This window comes from Trachurus japonicus, chromosome 13, assembly GCF_045865225.1.
Source record: "Trachurus japonicus isolate A0001 chromosome 13, Traja_1.0".
NCBI lineage: Eukaryota > Metazoa > Chordata > Actinopteri > Carangiformes > Carangidae > Trachurus > Trachurus japonicus.
In genome coordinates, this window is record NC_140919.1 from 39006428 (window position 1) to 39028774 (window position 22347).

The 22347-nt window shown below is 44.4% G+C and overlaps 1 protein-coding gene across 3 annotated transcripts in view; it reads right to left on the reverse strand.

Annotated features, from left to right (window-relative positions):
* Positions 1-6141: 6141 nt before the first annotated feature.
* sik2b (salt-inducible kinase 2b) overlaps positions 6142-22347 on the reverse strand; it is a 42696-nt gene continuing 26490 nt past the window's right edge. For 2 of the 3 annotated variants that reach the window (XM_085796492.1, XM_085796494.1), the window contains 9 exons: positions 19181-19407; positions 17900-18052; positions 17254-17412; positions 14987-15218; positions 13658-13951; positions 9535-9692; positions 8546-8659; positions 8234-8325; positions 6142-7015 (listed from right to left, as the gene is read on the reverse strand). In XM_085796492.1, coding sequence (XP_085652618.1) covers positions 6391-7015; positions 8234-8325; positions 8546-8659; positions 9535-9692; positions 13658-13951; positions 14987-15218; positions 17254-17412; positions 17900-18052; positions 19181-19407 — 2054 coding nt within the window. In that variant the 3' untranslated portion in view covers positions 6142-6390. The remainder of the gene's footprint in view (positions 7016-8233; positions 8326-8545; positions 8660-9534; positions 9693-13657; positions 13952-14986; positions 15219-17253; positions 17413-17899; positions 18053-19180; positions 19408-22347) is intronic. The other variant, XM_085796495.1, reaches the window with a different exon arrangement.

Below are 22347 nucleotides of genomic sequence, written 5' to 3' on the forward strand. Positions count from 1 at the left end.
GCAACTACGATTTAAGTTTTTGCTTGAGAATTATTATTACTGTTCATATCAAGAATGCTTCTGTGCCAAGAGTTGATGACACCAACTTGATGTTAGTTATTTTTTTCATATTGTTCATATGGCAATAAATGCAAAATCTATTTTGCCAAAACAATATTGTATTTTGTTATCATTAACTGTAACTGACCTAGATATGGAGTAGCCTAGGTAATGTTGTCAAAATAATCTGTTATTAATCATAATAGTAATAGCCAATTGTATTGATATTTGGAGTTGGAGAGGTGAGGCCATAGCACCAACATGTGGAAGTACTGTGTAGGCTTGTCGCTCACAATCGCTCAAGCAGGTCATCAGGGGAGTTGAATTTCTGCTCAGGAGTTTTGAAAATTAGAGGGAACAGGTTGTTGTTGTTGTTGTTTTTGCTCAGTGTGTTTACAGGCTGCAGGAGACGTGTGGTGTTTGGGGTCGGTCGGTCAGTCAGGATCAGGCCCTTCTTTCTTCACTGTCACTGCACTTTGCCATCACACACAAAAAAGAAAAGGTGTCTTGAGTTTCACCCAGTTTAATATATATACGTATTGACAGGCGATTGCCATGGAGACGGACTGGACGTGATGTCAGATCGGTGATCTCAAGCACTGGTCAGGGCTTCAGTTCTTATCAGTGGTGATGATGAATTATTCAGCCCCCTCCTCGCCTGTTAACACAAGAGTATAAAAGAGTTCTGCAAAATGCTGCAGTGGCACACAGCTGCTCATACAAAAAACAAAAAAACTAAACAGCAGCCGGGTGTTAGTTAGTTTGTGTTACGCTGTCTTCTAAACTACCACACATTTTTTGTATGAATTTTGCAGAGACACAGAATTAAAGGACCACTTCACCCCCTAAAACCATATTTTATCACTGATGTTGTTGGTTTTTATTTGCAGTGGGTTTGAAATATGCCTCTCTGAGGTTTCTGCCTTAACCCCAAAAACTGAATTGTATGTGGCGTTCACTGCATAAAAAAAAAGTCTGTGAAGAAACAATTTTTGTGTTTTTGATGGATCATGGGCAATGGGTTCTTTAGCAGGTTGACTTATCTCCTTTGCTGTAATGTAAAACACTTGGCCACATGTTACCTGTTCTATTTGATTAGATTGATCATTTGATTATTAACACGACATGATCATCGTTAAAGCAAATTTGATTATTTGCACATTTGTTTAGGAAAATGCAGTACGCAAGCAGGATTCAGAATGGCTCGAAAAGACGTATCTGTCATTTGAAAATGACCACAGATAACTTTGCTCTTAAAGTTGGTCTGGCCACAGTCGCTGTGATGGGAGAAACCTCAGATGCGTATCTCAAAACACGACCAATAAAACTGGAACTCTCAGCACAATCGGACACCGCATAGTGAGGAAATACATTTTCCTGTAACGTGACCCAGATCTGTAATGAGAGAATGTCAGATCTGACTGTCTGGTAAGCAAAAAAAAAACCCTTCACAAGCACATGACTGATTTAAACGACTGATTTAAGGCTCTTTGGCTGCGTCTGAATCATCATTTTGTGTATATATACATGGACTTTATCTCAATTTCTCTTCACCATCCAACAGCACTTTGGAATGACTCTGCATATTTTCTTTTTCTTTAGTCCTCTCACCTGTTTTGTTAAGACCAGGTGGTTAATTTATTGCTTCAGGGAAATTCTGTCATTACTAATTAACCTGTATCAACTTTCCAGTGGGTTCTCCAGCTGCCTCGACATCCTCGGCCCATTGTTATGTGCGGGGAACTACACATCTGTAATCTCCTGTGGAGTCGTCGTCTACCATCTTTTCAGGTTGTAACCACAAACTAGAACTGTGACTCTGTCAAAAGTTTTTAGCTGGTCGTTTGAATCCAGCATTAGAGGGTATAAATATTTATAATGATCTAACTCAGCCAGTTCCATAGTTTCTGCTGCTGTGCCCGCCTTGGGTGCTTTAGTTCTGGTTGAAATGATTTCAGGATCAGCTATGACTCAACAGTTTATATGAAGCTCTCGGTGTGATTCATTTTTCCAGGTCATTAACCCACGCCTACACCCAGCAACCCTGGGGTTGTATCAGCCGGCTGCAGTTTGTAGTCACAGGACAATTGGATTATGTGGAGAATATAGCAGAGTGCGTGGTAGAAAGTCATCAACCAGGTAGTTTTAAGTATAGTGAAAACACACTGACACATTTTAGGATTCATCAACAACCCCACTCAAACCCAACAAAAGAAGAAAAAAACACCCACAGCCTCTTTCTGTTCAATAAACCTTTTTTAATCTCAACAGCAAGTTAGCTTATGTGTGGTCAACATCAATGAAGGTAAATATAAAACTGGATTTCTATTGATAGATTGATGTTTTTTTTTTTGTTGTTTTTATCAGCAGGAGGTGAAATTATGATACTTGGAAACACGTCCACTAGAATCTTCATGACTTTAGTCTTCAACTAGAGAAATATTGCTATAATACTTTTAAATGGCATACACTGATTGACCAACAAGAAAAAGCACGGTAGAGAAGCTGACAAAGAAGTTTCAAAAAACTCCACACGGTGGGTCGTACAGGGAAACTTCTGAGGGACTTTGGTTTTGTACCTTCGTAAAACCTGGCTCTACTTAACTTTCAGGGGGGAGAAAAAAAAAATACAGAAAAAAAATCATCATAATAAAATAAATGATAGAAGGGTCCAACCCGAAATAATGGTGCTATTCAAAATCTTAGTTTAGATTGAAAATACGAAAAGTAAAAGGCACACTGAACACTATTCACGTTCAACACAAAATTCACCTCAGTGCAACTCGAGTGTGCACTGAAGATTCACTACACCCCTAAACTGTACAAAGAACACTCATCGTAAACTGAAAAGTGTTCCTCTTTCTTGGATCAAAAAAGAAAAAAAAAATCAACAATCAGATAAAGTGTTACTATGTCTGGTCTTTCTTTGAAAGAAATGTGTTTTGTGTCCATTATTGGTGAGGGAAGAGAGAGGAGAAAGGTGTGTCCTATAGATTGCGGCGCGTTTCATCTGCCAGGAAAAACGGCAGAGCGATACAAACCTCTTTTTCCCCCTCCACCACAATCACCACCTCCCCCTCTCCCCGCTACATCTCTCCTTCCCCTCGTTGTCAAAGTGCTCCAGTATTCAACTTCCACAGATCATCCTGCAGCTCCTCTAGTCTGACCACTGACAAAATGAAAGAAAACAATCATCAAAATATTCACCCTAAAAGCGAAATCCACCCTTTAACACTCATACACCGTCATGCATCATCATCATGTAACGGGGTTTCATGAACTTTCCAAAAAAAAAAAGTCATTTTATGTATGACCCAGAAACTGGGTGTGACCTTGTTCCTGTCATAAATCATGAGTGTGTAAGCATGTAAACACCCAGCTCACCCACTAGTGTGTGACTTTTTGGGTGGAACAATTAATGAAACCACAACAACAAGACCTGCAAAACAGGTCCTGTGCTCTCTGGTCCGTTAAGGCCATTGTTGCTGGAGTTGTGAATGATGTCGGAGCCACGTTACTGTGACGTGACTTCCAGAGCTTTTGCTGTCACACCCAGAGGGACTGACCCGGAAAACTGGTGATCGACAGATGTGTCAAATTCCAAAAATGCCTAAATGTGATGTATGGTATTGATTTTGATACTCAACATATCGTTTTGTCATTTTCTTGTAACACAAAAGTAGCGTAAAATGACAAGAAATTTGCTTGTTTTTTTTATTAAACAAAATATTTGGTTTGTCAATTATTATCTGCATTTCTTTAAACCACATTTATTGACCAAACAATTTATTGATCAAGAAAATAACCAGCAGATAATACATCTGCTGCTCTTAGTCTGTTGGGAAACAGTGCTGAAAGCATTTAAGGGTGGATTTTTCTTTAAGGTTTTTGCACAGGACTGCAACCACAGTTGGTCCACATTTTCTAGCCATCATTAAAGACTATGAACTGCCACTATAAAGACTCCTAAAGTCAAACCACATTTGTACTTTATTCACGGTGAACATCTCAGTCTCGTCCCCGCAGACTGAGCGCGACTGCCTTGTCTGAAAGCCAATCTGACCACAAACACTCCTGGACTCTGACCCCCCCGACCACTTAAGGTCACGCTGCAGTCTGGCAGATGGTCACAGTCCGATAATCTCATCTCGACCCTCTGACTGACGTTCGCCGTCCTGTTTTTCCAATGAAAAAGTTGTTTTTCTAAATCAACATCATCTGTCAGAGAAGATACATCTGTGCACTTCAAGTAGATTGAACACAATCTAAGTGCTGTTTGAAAAAAAAGAAAAGAAAAGAAAAGGAAAAAAACCTCTCGTCTTGTTGCTGGCTGGCCGTCAGTCAGTCAGTCAGTCAGTCAGAGAGTGCTGGCGAGCCATTGGTCAGAATCCAGGTGACCGATGAAGCAGCCGCCCACGTCAGAGAGGAAACATTCTTTCATTCAATCTAATGCAGGGGACTTCTGAAGGGGTCGTTCCACTCTTCTAAACATGATTCGTCATTGAAACAACACAGAGGCATGACTGGAGCACTGAATGATGTAAACCAGAATTTATCTCAAAGCTACGACTGTGCGGTGAGGGAAAAGCACAGTGTGTGTTATTTCAAATGAAGGCGTCAATACAGTGTTATGTCTTTTTTTTTTTCCAGAAATGACGACAAATTATGTGATGGATGCAAAAAAAAAAAAAAATCGTAGTCCGAGTTGTGCAAACAAACATAATCGCACTCAAACACACACACACACACACACACACACGCATTCACACACACACAAACATACACACAGATACAAACACAGGGTGAATGAGTGAGAGATTATCTCCTGGTTACATCATCAGCTCAAGTGATGTCACTGCTGATGACTCAGAGGTCCCCAGGAACCAATCAGAGCTGGCTGTACAGGTGAGGCTTCCATTCATAATCCCTCCACATTAAGGAATAATATTGCTTCAGTATTGCCACAAAAATAGAATAATATTGACTGTCTAACACAGCAACTTCTCAACCAAACACACGTTAATCACATCAGCCCTCATTTATCAGGCAAACGCATGACCCACAAATCAACTGCTAAACAGACGTGTGGCCATTATGCCTGAAAAAAACAAAAAAAACAAAACAAAAAACAGGTAATCATCCTCTTCATATTGAGCACAAGGAAACCTGGCGATTGTGTGCAATCGGATGGAAAGGTGGTAAAGCAGTTCAGTAGTGTAAGGAATAAATCAGGATTCAGTAGTTACAAGTTACAAAAAAAAAAAAAAAACTAAATAAAAAATCTGGTTTATTTATGTCCATTATCCGTTATGTTCCAAAGCCTGCAGCTATAACTATTATTTTGATTAGTAAGTAAACAAAAAAAAATAGCTTGGAGAGAGTTTATCACTGTTAAAAAGCACAAATGAATCAAAAGCTGACCAAGGCTGAGTTAGTACTCAGTGACCTGGTGCTTCACTCCACATGTTTAGAGTATTTATTTAGGCAAATGACAAACAAACTCACCTGTTGTTGTTTTTTTGAGGAATACTCTAAATGTTAGTGTTGAAACCAATGCACGACAATCATGTTAGCTTTGCACTCACATTAGTGTAGCAGTACATTAGTACGTTCTAAAAATTGACACTTTTTAACACTTGAACTTGTGGTGATATCCATGGTACCATGATAAATGAGGGCCATTTTCTCTTGTTCACTGGTTATTTTTTTCCTCATATATATATACACACTGTATATATATATACTGTATATATATATATATATTGAAATAAAGAAAATGCACAAAAGTATTTTGAGATGGTTTGTAGACGGTGTCCTATTTTAAATACAAAAAGCACTGCCAGCCTTTGTGCTTTTGGTTGCCAGTCAGTCAGTCAGTCCCAAATGAGTTCACTTTCAAACCATTTGTAGGTGAAATGCTGCAGCCATCCAGACTGCGCAGAGTCCCCCCCCGTCCCCCGGGGGCTGCACAGCCATGTCCTCGCAGGTGGCGCAACGTCCGCGGCAACGGTGGCCTCGCTAAAGTCGAGCGTGACCGTTCTCAGGCGGTGCCACACTGTCGGACCTGTTCCTGCCCCCGCAAGGGGCGGGGGAGTCGGGGCGATGAGAACGACAACAGAGGAGGAGAGGGAGAACGGGAGGTCGGCTACGGGAGGATTTTGGTAGAAATGTTGTCTGAGGTTCATCACAACTAAGAAATGAAGTTTGTATTAGTCGTACAAAAATTAACACTTTTCCTTCCCTGTTGCTACGCTTGTGGCCTCCGCTTACATCTCCGCTCCCTCTGCTCTTCACGCTGTGTAGTTTCTCGTTGCTTAATACTGCTTTCTGTTCTCCCCCTCTCGGCGGGCTTTAGTTGACCAGTACGAAGCCGTGCTGCGAGTCCACCGTCTCCATCATCTCACTGTCCAGGAGCGAGCTCTGCAGCTCGGGCAGACTCAGGCCTTCGGGCCCCGCGCCCATCAACACCCTGGCCTCGGCCTCCCCCGGGGCGGGGGGCACCAGCGAGGAGGGCTCCAGCGGGAACTCGTACTGCTCCGGGTGAAGCCCCTCGATGGACGGCCCCAGCAGGCCTTGCTGCTCGCAGCCCGCCACGTAGCTGAAACCCAGGCCGCCGGCCGAAGCTTCGTGAGGCTGGTGGAGCTGGTGGTGGAGGTGGGGGCCGGGGGGCAGGTGCTGCGCGTAGTGGTGATGGCTCATGTAGGGGTCGTACACCAGGCCCTCGCCCGGCTCCATCAGGGGGCTCAGACTGTGGGGGTGGCTGAAAGGAGGCGAGGCCTGAGGACTGCTCTGCTGCTGGGGCTGAGGCTGATGGGCGGCCGACATGGGGGGGCCCTGAGGGGAACTCTGAGACGCCGTCGGGTCCAGAGCGGGGCCGCCCGTCTGGTAGGACCCTTCAGCTATCTGCATCTGGTTGAAGTAGGTCTGCAGTCCCATGCCCTGCGACTGCTGCAGGTACATCCTCTTCTGGTGCAGTCTGCAGGGAGAGCGTTTGAGCACACTCAGATGAGATTATGTAACATTTCAGATCCACAAAAAGATGAATAAGCAGTGGCGAGCAAAATGCAGAATGAAAATGGAATTGGGAAACTAAAACGCTGAATATAAAGATGGTTATTTCCTATTGGAGCTATTGTTAGATTGGCCCTGGATCAGTACATTGGTGACCACACCACCGTTTTATTATGAAAGATCTGTTGTGCACATTGTTGACTGGGCCACACAGTCTTCTCACACAGCTTGGTCTGGTCTTAACATCATGGTCAACATTCTTACTTCCATGACTAACAACAACAGCAGGACATGTGTGGATGACACTGAGACAGATGTACACATGAGTGTTGATCTGGTTACAGACATAACAACTCTTTCTTTGATCAATGTGAAAAAAATTTGAACTGCCAGTACCCAACACCTAAAGGGATAGTTCAACATTTTGGCAAATTGGCCCATTGCCATAATTCCTATAGTTTTAGAATTAGATTTGTTACCTTTAATTGTCGGTGCAAGCTATTTTTAGAATGGCGGAGCAGAGCCGTGAGCTGCCCAAAACACAATCCAACAACTACAAAATCTCATGGACAAGTTGTGACCTGTACATTCACCATGCGATGAGATAATAACAGAACATTAAAAGACTGAGTTGTTTTTAAGTTAAATTCATGCAAAATCGCTGACGCACGTTCCCGTCAGGGGCAGATTTTCGGCAAGCAGTCTCGGCATTTGCCTTTACCAAGAAATCCCATTAGCCTCCGTAGCGTAGCTCTGAGCAGCTCATGGCTCTACTCCGCCGTTCTAAAAATAGCTTGCACTGACAATTAAAGACTATAAAGAATATCGCAATGGGCCAATTTGAACCAAAATGTTGAACTATCCCTTTAAGTGTCGACTATAAATGACTAGGGAGGTTTGTGTCAGTCTCTACAGACAAAGATAGGGCGAAAAAAACAAAACAAAAAAAAGCTGATAAGCTGATTAGCAAAATAAACATGATGGGAGAATGCATGACTTGAAACTAAATGGCATTTCAAGTTTTATTATCAAATGAAGCAATGTGGCTTTGGCACCGAGTTTCATTCCTGTGTTGCTCTTCTTTTTCTTCTCTGCTTTATGACTACTACTTCCTCTTTGTATTTATTTGCAATCGCTAAATAACCACAAGGGTAAAAAAAAAAAAAAAGAATGTGTGATTTACCTGTGCTCCTGCAGCTGTTGCTCTAAACTTCGAGGAGTCTCCTTACAGAAAAGTTGGCAGCTAGCAGGACTGTTAGCCAAGACGCTGGCCTTCTGGGCAGAAGAGAGATTAGGACTGATGACTGCTTTCAGGAGAACTACCATAACTGGCCACACACTGAAGCGTTATCGTTGCATCATGGCAGAGCTGATAAGTGTTACATTTCCAAACCATATCACTGAATGTTACGTAAATGAGCCGTTTGGCTTGATAAGACCAGGCTGTGTCAGGCAGTTAGTTAGTGAGTGAGTGTTGCTTGGTGTTGGACTGTACCTGTAGTCTATGAGTGAGGTATTGTGTCTCCAGACTCTGTCGTCGGGACAGGAGGGGCGGCTGCGGCCCGCCTTGGTATAAAGCTAAGCCCTCCTGGTGCTTGGATGCCTCACCCTTTTGATCGAAAAACATAAAGCGTTAGAATTAGGGGGGGACGTGCATGCCCGTGTATCTGTGCACACACACGCTCAAGGGCGCGCGTTATCCCAGATGCCATCTCCTGTCGGTTAATAAAGCCGTGTCGGGGTCTGGGTGCTTCGTCGTGTGGTCTAACTGGATTATCCGTGCTGTCTCCTGCCCAAATGCCTGTGTGGTGACTGATCAGCCAGATGCTTTCCTCTAAATGGCATGTACCGCAGGGATTTCATATTAGTTAAATGAAATGAAAGCAAATTAAATGGATGATGTGGGACTGAGCATCGTAACCAACGAGGACCTGCGTTATTGCATTAAAAAGAGATGGACAAGGGGAAAACAACTAGATCTTATCCGCTCCTGCCATTGATTTCTTTTTTGTGTGTGTGTGTGTCCTTTTCTTCGGGAAGCCCGTCGGACTTTCCTCAGACGGTTCCTGCTGCGGCGTGCGCTGCGAGTCGACGCATCGTTATGTGCATTATGTGTGCTCGTCTTTGTGCGATTGCAGCTTTGCCTATTGAGTGCCAGTCACTACTATGGGTAAGTCTGACTGACTTCAACAATGGCTGTATTCACTTTGGCCTAGGCTCCAGGCTCCAGGCCCCAGGCCCCCAGGGGGATGGGAGACAGTAAACAAGCCACAGTTGGCTGCCTCTCCTGGGGTTACACAACATCCTGGGTGTCTGTATGGGGTTTTTTTTTTTTTTTGGGGGGGGGGCAACACCGTGCGACGGTAGTAGATTGACTGAGGCCGAGAACAGGGTAGATTAGAGGAAGAGGGAACGTCTTGAATGTGTGTGAGTGAAGGGTGAGTGGGTGTTTTTTTTGGGGGGTGATTGCACTTTCGGACTAACCTCCAGGAGGTTGTGCAAGTGGTGCTGTGGTCCCAGGGGGCCCATGACGGCCCCTTCGCCCGAGCCCATCTGCTCCACCAGCATCTGTACTTTATTCAGCTCCAGGATGCCTTTGGTCCTCGCCAAGTTCTGGAGGTGCTGACGAAACGCAACCAGACCTGAGGACACACAAACACAGGGTTCCTACAGCTTAAGCCAAGTTAAATTTAAGACTTTTAAAGACTTTTTTAAAGCCACTTGAAATGAAATTTAAGACCGACTTCACAATAAACACAAATGCAGAAAAAAAACACCACATCAATTACATAGGGTTAGGGACAATTTTACCCACTTCCAAGGTAAAGTGACTGCTACATGAACATTGGATTGTGTCTCTTTCCAGCTGTCCTTTCAAAATAAATGCATAAAAAGTCCGGAAAAAAAAAACACTTGACTCGGGAGCTGGTGGCGGTGAGAAATTTAGCGTTGACGGCCGCCACTAACTTCTCTATGTCGGAATGTTACCAATTATTTTGAGATTTGAGACTAATTACAATCATAAAATCCCACTTACCAAGTGTTAACATTTTTAAGACCTTTGAAAAATTGATTTAAGACATTTTAATGCCAATTAAGGCCTTGTTTTTAGATTAATGAATTCAATGCCTTTTAAGACTTTTTAAGGATCCGTAAGAACCCTGCAAACAGAACAGAGTCACTATGTTTTTTTTTTTTGCAGCATGATAACAGGATGTAAAAAGCTCTATACCCTGACTTAATCCTCACTGACGTTCGCAAACTGGTCGACCGGTTGGGATTTTGCATCGCTCAATTTAACAATGTGACAGACTGTACGTCATGACACGCCGTGGGTGTGTGCGTTTGTGTGTGTGTGTGTGTATGTGCAACAAGCAAGAAGGTTTGGTACTAAGACCCATCCAGTGGTGACGAGCTGTAGCTGTGAACGATAGGACCTGACTCACTGCGATGGTGGTGGGAGTTATTTAAAACCGGAGTCAGCAGTCTGACGCAAAAGAATCCACCGCATCAACACTCTCCAAAGAGGATTATAAAGAAGAAGTAAATAAATAAATAAATAAATAACTGCAAATACCAACTGGGGATGTACACAGCGCAGAGCCAGAGAGGTAACGCACAGTTTTTAAGCTGTAATTATACTTTCTCCTTGGCTGAAGCGCAGGTGCTTTAGAACCTGCAGGCACAACATAATGTAGCTGTAAAGGGAAAAAGACGGAGAGCGAGACGCGGGTTGTTTAACATTCCCTCTTATATTCTGGCACTTCTTTCTCTGTGATGTGGAGCAGAGACAAATCCTGCCTGCCACAGTCTGAAACTTTGAAAAAGAGAGAGAGAGAGAGAGACGCAAGACAGAATGAGCAGCACCAGAGGGAGAAGGAAGAGAGGGATGGAAGGGGGGAAGAGAGCGAGAGAGAGAGAGAAAGAAAGAAGGAGATATGTGGGCTGAAACCTTCAAATATCTGTCTGTGATTCATAACGTGAATCACCGATGGAGTCGTCACTGGAGAGGATGAGAGAAGGGAAGGGAAGGGAGAGGAGGGAGAGAAAAAAAAGTGTGCGAAAGAGTGTGTGAAATAGAGGAAGGGGGGTAAATGAGAGGGTGGGAATGAGGTATCCAGAAGGCAGTATACACATATATATAAGTGTGTGTGTGTGTGTGCAGAAGGGGTGTGAGGGAGCAGCTGCAGCAGGGGTGTTGCGTCTGTGTCATGAGAATCAGAGCTCTTCCTCTTGACTGGTGCCGTGTAGACCCTGGAGCCTCAGACATATGCGCTGTGACACTTCCTACATCCAGCTCTCTGCGCTGCCCGGGCTGAAGGAGATGGATCCGATCTGGCATCTCATTGACACTTATATTAGAGCGCTCAGTGATTTCAAACTGTTTCTCCCGACCTGTGACAACTTCCACTCCTGAGATGTGATTTCCTACATGTCAAACGTCGTCTCTCGGCAGCTCTGAACTTGCTGCTTTCAAGCGGTGATATAGTAATGAGGATATTATTGCATTATGGTCTATTAAGGGCTTAAAAAACATCTCTACCGATTTAGCATTGCCCTCTGGGAAGTTTGAAGTCCGACTCATGACAAACAGTTTAGTTTCACTTTTTCACTTTTTAAAAAGCAGTTAAAAATACATCTCAACTTCTCTTGAATTTCCCGCTCTTTTCTCTCTCTCTTTCGTTCTCTCCATATCCCACATCCTTACTTTGTCTTTTTATGAGTTTAATTAATTATTTTTTTGTATTCTCTACTGTCTTTATTAGTTACAGAATCACTTTGCACTTTATTTCTTTATTTTTTTCTCATTTCTGTTCATTTTTGCTCATATAACATTGATTATGTATGCACTTTATCTCTTTTTTTATGTTTATTTGTTAGCCATTGAAATTTGTCTTGTTGTAATTTGTTATAGGGGTGGAACCTATGTACAAGTCAACCGGCTTCGTTCCCTCCTTGCACCATTGAAATTTGTGTGCTAAATAAATAAACTCTAAATAAACTCTAAGTTTCTGCAGCTCAGCATGTTCAATCTAAGATCTTTTCAGCACCACGTAGAATAAAACTCAGTATATTTTTTACAATTAAAGTAGCTTTTTCAGTATTTCGCCGCACTACACACAACAATACCTCACTAGCCAACATCAGAAAACTGCAACTTATACAAAATAAAGCAGCACGTGTTGCACTTATGTGTGGAATAAGGTCGAATATTTGTCAAATGCATGCCAGTCTTGGTTGGCTGGATGTTAAGCACAGATTGTCATATTTGTTGATGGTTTTTCTTAAAAATATAATAACAACTAAAATGCCATACATTTTGTATAGAAAATTGTCTTTTAGTTCAAACATACATAATTATTCAACTCGACATGCTGCTGGAGGTTATTTTATTTTACCCAGGGCACTCTCTCAAGGTACAGTATTATATCGAGCTATGAAGGAGTGGAAAGCCCTTCCGAATTATGTTATACAACAAAGAAACATGGTTAGTTTTAAAATGAAACTAAGAGATTATTATTTTGATCGCAATTTTGACCATTAGTAGCCTATTTGTAAATTGGGTCCTGGTATTCTTGTTGCGTAGTGATTCAATGTAGGAGCGGGTAACATATGTTAAGTGTTTGTCTTGGATGTTTTGTTTTTGTATTGAGTATGTGTTTTCTGTATGTATTTTCTGTTTTATGTATTTATGTATATGTGTTGTGTGTTAATGGTTTGTATTTGTCATTTATTATGATGAAAAGACCCCAGGAAGAATAGCTGCTGCGTGGCAAAAGCTAATGGGGATCTAAATAAACTAAACTAAACAATTATTCCTAATGATGTAATCAATTAAATTGACACAACCTTAAAAGGAAATAGGATTAGCTAATAAATCATGATTTAAATAAATGAATAGACAACACTTTTCTAACACTTCCTATCAGTAGTGACAGTATTTGTGACAAGTCTGACAGTGCTGACTGAAACTCCACTGAAAAGTACCGAAGCTCCTGTTGTACAAAATTCACGTAATCTCCCATCAGCCTGCAACCATGTACAAAAAAATATTTAACAACCGACACTACTGCCTACACTCGGGAAGACAGATTGCTTAAGACTTTTGTGAATTACATTCAAGACCTGTAAACCTTTTAAATGAAACTGAATTCTAGTGCCGCCTCAAGCCAAGCACAGATGAGGATCCATAAAAGAGACACTATGTGGTGCCACAAAAAGATTTAGAACATGTTTTTTTTTAACATAATGTAATAAATCCCCAACACACTTTGATGTAATTCAGACTTACTTATGAGGAACTTCATCCTCTTTCTCTGCAGCCTCCCATCATCTCATTAACTAAACTGTGCTGACAACACAATGTCATATAGCACAAGGAAGGAGACTTTCCACCACCAAGGTAGCAGAAGCCCATATGCAGATTGAGGTCGACCCTCGGATGCAGTACTTTGGTTTATTGAGGAAGACATTTAACCCATTATAAAGTCAATGTAGTCTGAGTGCGTACGGAGGAGCGGTTAATTTGAGCGATGGAGCGAGTAGAGGGGGGGATCGACTGCATATGGAATTAGGAAAAAGACTAATTAACGCTAGTGGCTCTGACCTTGGGTGAGGGAGGTGTCGGAGGCGCGGCGTCCTTCTCGGAAGCTGATGGGCGAGCGGTTGTGCGCCTCCCTGTGCTGGGAAGTCAGGGCGGCCATGGCGGGGTTGGTGGGGCGGGCGCTCAGGAAAGGCGAGGGAGTGACGGCGGGGGCGGAGCTGTTGGGTGGTACCACTTCGCTGAGGGAGGGGGGGTCCTCCAGCAGGCCGAGGTCGCTGTGCATTGAGCCCATGTCGTAGCCGATGTCCGAGTCCACGCTCCCCATGGAGGGGTTGTGTCCGAGAGCGTATAATTTACCTAGAGGACGAAATTGCATCAGAATATTCAAGAAAACAGCTTTCCTTCACAGGGTCCCTTCCTACAGCTTAATGCCACTTGAAATGAAATTTAAGACCAACTTCACAATAAACACAAATGCAAAAAAACAAAACAAAAACATCACCACATCTATTACATAGGGTTAGGAACAATTTTACCCACTTTCCTATGTGGTCCAAGGTAAAGTGACTGCTACATGAATGATTGGGGGGGAAAAAAACTGATTTGGGAGCTGCAGCTGGTGGCGGTGAGAAATTTAGCAGTGACGGCCGCCACTAACTTCTCTATGTCAGAATGTTACCAATTATTTTGAGATTTGAGACTAATTATAATCATAAAATCCCACTTGCCAAGTGTTAACATTTTTAAAGGTGTACAGAAATGGCCGTTTGTCCTGTTTGTCGCGCCGAGTTGTCACGAGCTGCAACACGAGTTTACCCGAGTAAGGAAAACGAATTTGATTGGTCGTTATCGAGCCTGCGGGATATTCAAAGCTTGGGGCGAGACCGAGCTCGGTGTGTGTGTGTGCGTGTCTCAGACGTTTGAATGACGGATGACGGATCCAATATCAGTGGTTGATAAATCGTGTACAGGCTGACGTATAATCCGTGCGCCTGCATTATCCAATGCGAAAAAAAAAAAAACACACTTTCAGCCCGAATTTACTCAAAAATAGAATTTTGCACAAAGTTTGGCCTACATCGTCTGAAAGATGAGTTATCACATTAATTTTATGATCCAGAGTGGGCTCAAATTCAGTTTTCTTTTCTGTACACCTTTAAGACGTTTGAAAAATTGATTTAAGACATTTTAATGCCAATTAAGGCCTTGTTTTTAGATTACTGAATTCAATGCCTTTTAAGACTTTTTCAAATCAAATCAAATCAAATCAAATCAAATCAACTTTATTTGTCCCAGGAGGGAAATTCATCTTGGGCTTTTTAAGGATCCGTAAGAACGCTGCTTCAGTACAGGATGCGTTTCACTGCGTTGGATCAGGTGACATCATCATACCTTGGTTCGACGGCCCGGGCTGGTTGGTGACCTCGGAGAGGGTGTGTCTTCGTTGGCCGAACCGAGCCGTCTGATAGGCCGAGAGCAGGTGGGGCGGATCGTCCTCCGAGTCGGGCTCCTCGGTCTCGATGCCCTCATCGATCGACGTCTCCATCATGTTGCTAGGCGACGAGGTGGAGGACTTGCGGAGGACAGTGGGGGGAGGAAGGGGATCCAGCAGGCAGCCATTCACCTAGATGGAGGAGTGAGAGAGAAGAACAATGACTTCACATTCAGTATCGACTGGAAGAAGAAAGCAGGACACATTCACATGGGGACGATGGCTGTTAGACACACGAGGCATTTTCAAATGCACTTTTATAGAGAAAGGAGACCGCCACACAGAGAACGAAGGCTCCATTAGTCTCTCTCCCCCTCCGTCCCCCCCCCACTCACTCACTCACCACGGTTGGTCTGTGTGTTTGTTACAGCACGCAGGCCTGCCTGTGTGTTGGCGTAGAGGTGGAGGGTGGGGATAAAGGAATGCAGGGCCAGGAAGCGAGCTTTGACTGAAAGTGCTGTGTGACTGACACACACACACACACACACACAAAATCACACGCATTCACACACACACAAAGATCATCTGCATGAGTTGCTGCAGTAACCGGAAAGCCTGGTGTTGGTCTAGAAAGAGCAACTTTGCCCAGTCCCCCATCTGCTTTCTGTAGTGTGCTGGGATAGGAATGCTGTTACTCAACCGACTCACACACACACACACACACACACACACACACACACACACACACAACTTACTCACACACACACACACACACACACACACACACACACACACACACACACACACAGAGGACGGGAGGAGGAAAATGACATTGAGAAATAGGCGATGAAAAGGGGTGGGGTCATGAGGGGAGACAGAAGTTCAAGGATGAAGAAGAGGAGGGAGAGAGAGAGAGAGAGAGAGAGAGAGAGGGTGGGGTGGGGGAGAGGGGGGGAGGGGGTAAATGGAAAAAGGGGAAAGAGGCAAAAGAGCAGGAGAAGGAAAAAGAACGGCAAAAGCTAAAAAAGAGAAGATAAGCTGCTGGCTGATGGGTGGGAAGTCACGGCTGCGAGATCGCTGGAGCCTCCGCGCAGCAGCTTCCTGTCCATGTGTGTTCACTCAGCTCAGCATTAGGTCACATCACCATCACAGGACGGCTTACATAACCGTGCTCCATTCATGCAGATAACACGCACTCTGTCTGTGCTCTGCTCCGAGTACCACACACACTCACACACACACACACACACACACACACACAGGCGCACACACACAACAATGTGCGCATCACTCTTAAATGAAGACAGGAGAAGGGGTGGGATGGAAAAGACATCTTGAAGGATGATACTGCATTTATGTGAATGTGTGTTGGGAGGTTGTACGTGCATGTGTTTGTGTGTGTGTGTGTGTGTGTGTGTGTGTTTGTCTGTGTGAAGCCCTGCAGGCGTGTGAGGCCATCAACTCAGACCGCTGGTGTCTGTGTTCTGTAATCGTCGGTCAGCTCAACAACAGGCCTGGAGGAAAAGGTCGCTGGTTGGCACGAATGATCAGATAGAGGGAGAGAGTAGTGTGTGTGTGTGTGTGTGTGTGTGTGTGTGTGTGTGTGTGTGTGTGTATGTGGATCCAGGAGCCATGCAGGACAAGCAGCTGTCCTGTCTGATGTGTGCTGGCTGAGTGCTTACATAAGAGAACAAGTTAGCTGCACTCTGGCAGGTTGACGGAGCCGACGCTCCAATCCTCAAAGGAGTTGGGCACACACACACACACAAAACCACACACACACAAAACCACACACACATGGGTGCGCACAAAAGCATTTCTGATTCACAGTGGGTGGGTATGCTTATCAAAGTGAATCATTGTCAAGCTTAGCGGGATAATTTTTTCAGGACATACTTGTTCAAACTGATAATGACCGTAATAACTACAGCATCCATAACCGGAAGGCCAGATGTGACTGAGCGAGCAGTCATATGATAACAGGATGGAACAGGGAAACAAAAAGGCATCTTTGTCCCAAACAACCTGTTTGTATTAGTGCTGGACCTACTTTTTTTTTTTTTTCAACTATCTTTTTATTGAAAACAAGGTACAAAGAGACAGTAATATAGAAAGACAATATTTTTGATTTTTCTCAGAACACATATATACAAACACCCCCACCCAACCCACCCACCCCTACAACATCCGGTGCATCCCATTTTAAGGGAATTAGTGCTGGACCTACTTTGGGCGTGCTGATGTCCTCCACCATGAAAGTCTGCTCCAGAGAACATGCCGACTGGGGGAAGGTGAAAGCGTCGGAGGAGGCTTGGGGCACAGCTGGCGAGCGCAACAGGCGGACACCCTGTGGGAGCAAACCCACCTGGGCCGAACCACTGGTTGACTGCAGGGAGATGGAGAGGGGGGAGAAAAAAAGAGGAGAGACCGTGAGACTCTTTGGTAGTACATAAAAAAAAACCCTCTTCAATTCATAGTCTATAATAAACATGTAACTAAATTGAGCTGTGGTGAATTTTACTTTATAATCCAAACAAGACGCGAGAGAACGCCAGATTTCGAAGTGTGAGGAAAATGAAAGAAAAAAAAAATGTCGGTGAGAAGAGAGACAGTGGGAAAAGAAAAGAGATGATGAATTATGTAACCGAGGGAGATGCATTAAGATCAAGGCTGAAAGGTGCAAAAAAAAAGACGGCGAGAGAGCAGGTGAAGACAGACAGAACCTGGCAGCACGGATGAATGAATGAATGTCTGTCCAGTTGTTTGTTCCCGGGTGCAGGTGTGAATAATGGAACTTTGATCAGGGAGGCGTTGATGATAATCTCCGTATACATTATTCAGAACCCCCCGTCAGCCAGACACCCCACAGTTACCTTGGCGACGGTCTGTTCGGCGATGGTGCTGGGCCGTCGCTGGCGGGCGTCGAGCCTCTGTTCGACGGGGAAGCTGCAGCGGTGGGCCTTGAGCCGCTCCACCAGCAGGTAGTAGATAGCAGCGAAGTGGTTGTAGCTTTTGTTCTGCAGGGACTGGAAGACGACACGAGGCGGTGTGTGAAAAAAAAAAACGACAGTTGTGCGTAAATGAAGCTATTAACAAGAAGCACGCCTTTCATTTTGGATGACTTGACTAGTGTGACAGCTCTGAAGATATACGGGATACGAGACGGTTCTTTTAATTATCCGCCCCGTGTGAAAGTGGGTTACCACCGGCCGCCGCAGCAGCTGAGGAAAACAGCGACTGGAGTGAAAATACAGCTGGAAGGGCATTCGGAGAGCACAGGCCTCTCTGCCAAGGTGATGTCAAACACCAGAGAGAAAAAAAAAAAACAGCTTCATAATTAATGACCTGGATTTGCCCTGAATTTCCAAGGGTTCCTCCCTGGTCCAACGCCGCGCCCATCAATGAAGCTCAGTACAAATTGGTTCAATACCTTTTGCGTAAAGCTTCATTCAAATCTATACTATTGACACAAAACAGTAAGGAGACCTACATTGTGAACTGCATTTCCCATGAGTGCACTACTGGATGTCAGAACAAGCAGGCTGCTGTGTGCATGCAGTAAAAAATAGGCTCCATATGAATATTATGTCACTACATTTTGAATGATATTATGATGCTCAAATGTAAATAATAATCATATATTCATAAATAAAATAAAAATAAATGCATTACACTACTATATCCTTTATTTATATCATGCAGTCATGAGCAAAATGTCCTCAGTCGTCTTATCATTGCTGCCAAATAAATGTAATGATGTAGATGTAGACGTGGCCTATGCACACATACTCAAGTAGAGCACAAGAACCTCAGCTTTGTGCTGCAGAGCAAATGTTACTTCCCCCCAGCGGCTGTTCATGTTAGCAGCCAATTATTTTCTCAAGTAAGGGTGAGATTACGGCACAAGTGAGGCCCCATGTCTGGGTTTGCCCAGGGCCCCTGCATTACTAACCCCCACCCCCCCCCCGGCTCCACAAGAATGAGAACATGATTCCACATGTTTTTATCCTCTACTTGTCAGTATATGTTGCCCCATCACATTGCTGGACAGACAGATTACACATAGGTACTTTCAGCACTGGAAGTGTGGAGCGTGGACCTTCAAACCGCACCTCTTCTTATCCCTGTTGAGCAAATAAAAAGCAGGCACTCACCTCTATGGTCTTGTGCTGGTCGATGCCAAGGCTGTGCATGAGGCGAAGGACCTGTTCGCTGTACTCTCCCACGCCCGCCTCGCCCTCGGCGGACAGCGGCTGTTGGTACAGGACGGGCCTCTGTACCGGGACGTCCAGAGCCATCCACTTGTGCTCCTTGATCTGAGCCACAGACAGACGCTTCGACGGATCCAACACCAACATCCTGCGGATCAGGTGCTCACAGTCTGCGAGGGACAGGAAAGAACAAAACATGAGACCATGAGACAACATTTTTGTAGACTCTCATATTTTTCTCAATTTTTTTTCAAAGTGAGGGGGCGGTTTAATGTTTGATTACACAGAGTATGTCATGTTGCAGCTATGCTGAAGTGAATTAAAGCTACAAACCCTCAAGTCCTCATCAAAGCAGCCCAGAGGAGGTGGGGCAGAAATAACACTGAGAAGCTTAAAACCTGCTCATTTTCTTTTTCTTTGTTTCCTCTGTCATCACTTTTCCTGAACAGCGTGTCTACACACTTCCTCCTCTCCTAATGAGAGCTCCTCACCTCTAGTTAGTGGCTGGATGGGTTTGACGTCAGACACAGCTGGGTTCTTAACAGGATTACAGTTTTCCCGGCTGTGCCGCTTTGGCCTACCTACGCCCCTACCGCCTGCACCGCATTCCTGCCTGCCACACGGCATCTTTACCCATACACCCCGCTGATGGAGTCTTAAAGTGAAACAGGTGTGTTTTCAAAAAAAATAGGCCCTGTGGTTGGTCATTATTTTCTTTCATGCTCCCTGTACTGGAATATATTTGTCAAATTAATGATCTGAGTGGGAAGTCAACTCAAAAATCCCCCAAAACTAAACAAATTTCATGTGCTGTGTTTAGCGATTAAAGTTGTTCTGTTTTTTCAACACATCTTTAAATCTAATTATCATAATGTCCTTCGTTCAATTTGGACACTATCGAGCTTCCCAAGCGTAAATGCCACATCACAGATAATTCCTTTTTGGTACATTCGATTAAACTTGAAGCAATTTTGGGGCTCTCACAAGAGCTGAAGTTCATTTTCTCAACACATTCTGCAGGTCACCTCCTCTCCTGCTCTTATTTGTGTCCACAAATGTCCTGTCTTTAGTCACAGCGTTAGGAAACAGCCCAAGGCTCTGGGTGCCAACATTAACTCCCTGCTGCACATTCTTCCCACAAACGGCTGCTTACATCACATTTTTCTAACTTGTCCCTGACGGCTCAGCCAACTCAGTTTTTCCCCCCATAATGAGCAGAACCAGTGTGCCCTTAGCTGCACTTTTACCCCACGCCGCCGTGTCTTAGCAGCTTGTGCAGCTGCAAACTTGCTTCGAATACAATACAGTACGCTGCGCTACAATTTGTTTGACCCAGAAGTTACTCGGCCCGTGTGTTGCTACAGCCGTGTTTATAGCAACAGTTGAAGCCGAGCACATTTTTCAAAGCTGCTAACCACCAGGGAAGGTTGGACTATGTAAAAGGGGGCCGACACCGCACAAGCGTCTAGCTGGCCCGGCCGGCTGGCTGATTGATTGGCACACTGTTCTTAGCCATTACGTTACACCACCATGACTCAACCACAGAATCATCCCAGTTAACACTTGCAACGTCCCAGTGGTGTAGAGTTGCACCGAGTCCCCCAGTGAAGGAGAACAGCAGTGTTGCGAAAGCCTGAAACCAGCTGAGAGCAGGTATTGTGGCTTTGTGTTATCTGTATCACTGATTTTTATATCAGACAAGGGAACAGGCTATGACAAATATGTAACAATATTGCCGTGAACGTAACGTTAAGAAAGCCAACCTGCGGTTCAAAACTTTCAAACATGATCAGAATTCACTTTCATTTCACAAACAACTCCCACTTTTCTTCCAGTGCGATTGGACGGCTGTACACTGAAGAGGAAGACGCCACAAGTAACGAGCGGTCAAACTTCACGTGACAAAGACGCGTTTGCAAAGTGTGCGTTTTTATTTTCAGAGCTGAAACAATAAGCAGAAATTTATTTTTTGCTGATTACTTAACAATTACGTCATTTGTGCTTAACATGCTGCTTTTTTTTCCTCCGTTTCTTGTTATTGTCAGCTGGCTATCTGCCTAGTACCCTCTCTGGAGGGCGAGGAGCCCACTCTACTTTCTGAAGAAGCTCAGATCTTTTAATCTGCGCCGCAAGATGCTCGAGATTTTCTTCCAGTCTCTCCTAGCCAGTGCCATCTACTGCGCTAACTCGTTTGCAATCACGAACAATTCATCTCTACCCCCTATACACTATAGTTCATTTTCTAACACACTGATTTCGTATTGTCACAAAGACCATTTGTTTCTACCTTTCATTATAACACTTGCATACTTTAAAGCAGTTGTTGTAATTATTGTTTGTACCATGCTCCAATCTTTTGTCCTGCTGTTGTACTAATCATTGGGATAATACTAATTTAAACTGTTCTGTACCCATCGGGCTTGTGTGACATGCAACATTCAGGAGAGACATGAAACAACTTGTACTGAGGTTTTTTCAGTCGGTAAGCTGGGAGAGGACCACAACATTCACAGCGCTGGGTTGCGAGAGTTGAGAGTTTACTGCGCTGTGTACCGTAGCGCCGGAGAGAGCAGCGAGAGTAGATGAGATGGACTGTTCCTGGATGAAGAAATCAGCACACTCTGTTCTCCTTGTTCGGGGAACAGGGACTGGACTGGGGGGGGGGGGTGGGGGGGAGGCGGGTTTGAGTGTCAGTCTGGCCAAGGAGCTGACATTACACTCCTACATTCCCCTTACGTCTTAATTGTTTCAAGGTCTTGAGCAGGGGGAAAAAAAAAGAGAGAAAGAAATCTAGTCGACTCTCTCTCACCACACCCCCTATGGAGAAAAGTGCTACAGACTTTGCGGATGGGCTACACAAGAAACAAGACAAGAGAAACAAGACGGGGGGGACAGGAAGGTGGCTCACGGACGGAGCGTGACATACGAGCGGACAGACAGGCAGAGAGAGAGGCTCCTCGGAGAGAGAGAGAGACAGACAGACAGGCGAGCTGCTGGAAGGCCTGGCTGGCTCTTCCCCAGGTTACATAAACAGCTCCAGCTCTGGACTTAATCTGCAGCCGCTAACAGCAGGACCGCTCCGAGACAGTCAGCACCAACCTGACTCACCC